The 1,894-nt window shown below is 43.4% G+C and overlaps 1 protein-coding gene across 1 annotated transcript; it reads left to right on the top strand.

The window, feature by feature from the left end:
• Positions 1–891: 891 nt before the first annotated feature.
• On the top strand, positions 892–1,340 carry LOC103774040 (cytochrome c oxidase assembly factor 7A; the record flags this gene model as incomplete). Its single annotated transcript, XM_008941422.1, has 1 exon — positions 892–1,340. A coding segment is annotated over one exon (449 nt), but the record flags the coding sequence as incomplete, so codon positions are not given.
• Positions 1,341–1,894: the final 554 nt, after the last annotated feature.

Raw genomic sequence — 1,894 nt, forward strand, 5'->3', positions numbered from 1 at the left:
GGCGGTGGCCCTGGCAGCGCCCTGAGTGCACCCAGCTCCTCGGTGCACGGGCACCGGTTTCAGAGGTGCTGAGCACCTGCGTTTCCTCCTGACCTTGAAGGAGGAACTGCCTGGCCCGCCACGTTTATGGTCACATCGTAACAGCCGGGTAAGGGTAGAAAACCTTAAATTGTTTCCTTCTGAATACTCAACTTCAGGTTAACCACGTGTATTTTTTTTTTTTTTTTATAATTAAGTCCATAGAATTGATAAGCATATCCCATGCTGAATGTTTCTGTGTGTTCTCTTCTTAACATTTGGATTCCTTCTCATCTCACGTCTTTATTTCTTCCTTTCTTTATCTAAAAAAGTTACAGGTGGGTAACGCTGCTTACATAGACAGGCCCCAAGCCTGCCCAGAATCCATCTGCTGGCACAGTAATGGGAAGCAGCTAAACTACTGGGGCTTTTCCCAAGGGACAAGGCCAGTAAGGAACACAATTTTTTCACTGTAGTTCAAAACAAGTCCCAGTGTACACGTAGTTACATGGGCAAAAGGAATACTTTGTCTTTTCGAAGCAATTAAGAAATCCTTAGATGTAGTAGTAGTGATTTGGTTGTTTTGGGATTTTTTTTTACATTTTTGGGGCGAGTTTATGTTGTTGGTTTTTTTTTTCTGCATAAGCTGTTGTGATTACTGTGGAGCAGAGAAGGATTTGCTGAGCTTAATGCATTAACAAAACCTCTGTGACTGAGGCAATGATAGTCTCCAAGTCATCCATTTTTACTGTTGCACCAAGAGCAAAGGGTGCTGTATTTCCCCAAAAGCACTAGGAAGCGTGCTTTAAAGAAGAGAGCTCCCATCAGGTTTAGCATGTCCTTAGAGTAATCTTTTGGTTTCTTGGCCAACAGGTGGACTTGACCCAGATTTGAAAGCTGCCTACAGCTCTTTCATGAAGTCGTGTGAGAAAGGTGGGAAGAAGTCAGTAAATGCGTGTCACAACGTCGGGCTGCTGGCTCATGATGGGAGAGTACATGACGATAAACCTGACCCTGTTGTTGCTAGAGACTATTACACAAAAGCCTGTGATGGCAATTTTGCTCCTAGCTGCTTCAACCTCAGTGTAATATACCTCCAAGGAGCCCCTGGGGTCCCTAAGGACATGAACCATGCTCTGAAGTACTCACTGAAAGGGTGTGAGCTGGGTCACGTGTGGGCTTGTGCCAATGCCAGCCGAATGTACAAACTGGGAGATGGCGTTGAGAAGAATGATGCTAAGGCAGAGGAACTGAAAAACAGGGCAAAACAGTTGCATAAAGAACAGAGAGAAGCCCCAAGTTCTTTAAAGTTTGGGGAGTAAAACTGTCAGTTGCAGTTAAGACTGTAGTTTGAAATGGCAAGTGAACTTGTTATTTAAATAGGGAGTGTAGACTTTCCAGTCGTAATAAATATCCTTTAATATTTTCATATGCAAATAAACATATTCTTGTGGCTGCAACAAACATGACCAACTCTGCTGTGCCTTTCTACCTTTTTAAATACACAAATTCTTTGGAGTATTGCTCACATCCCCCCTCTTCTTTAAGGAAGACAAAACCATCTGTCCTTTTGGAAGTTTGTCCCTGGGGTTTCAAATATGAAATTGATCCATAACATCCTTCTGGTTCTTTTTTTTTCCTCCCCTGCAAATGTTTATAATCAGGATCTGTAATTCTGTACTGGGCTCAGGCTGGACACTCCACTGTCAGGTAAAGGTTTCCTGTTGCCTGGAGTATCTGTAAGACTGCTTCCAGCCTTAAGAAAAGGAGATATTTCTCCCTGTGGAAACACAACTTTATTTCATCCTTGTAATACCAGGACTTGCAGCAGTGCCAAATTCAGAGAGGCACTGGAGCTGCATGTGCACATCCCTCT

The sequence above is a fragment of the Merops nubicus genome, unplaced genomic scaffold, assembly GCF_000691845.1.
Source record: "Merops nubicus isolate BGI_N331 unplaced genomic scaffold, ASM69184v1 scaffold26285, whole genome shotgun sequence".
NCBI lineage: Eukaryota > Metazoa > Chordata > Aves > Coraciiformes > Meropidae > Merops > Merops nubicus.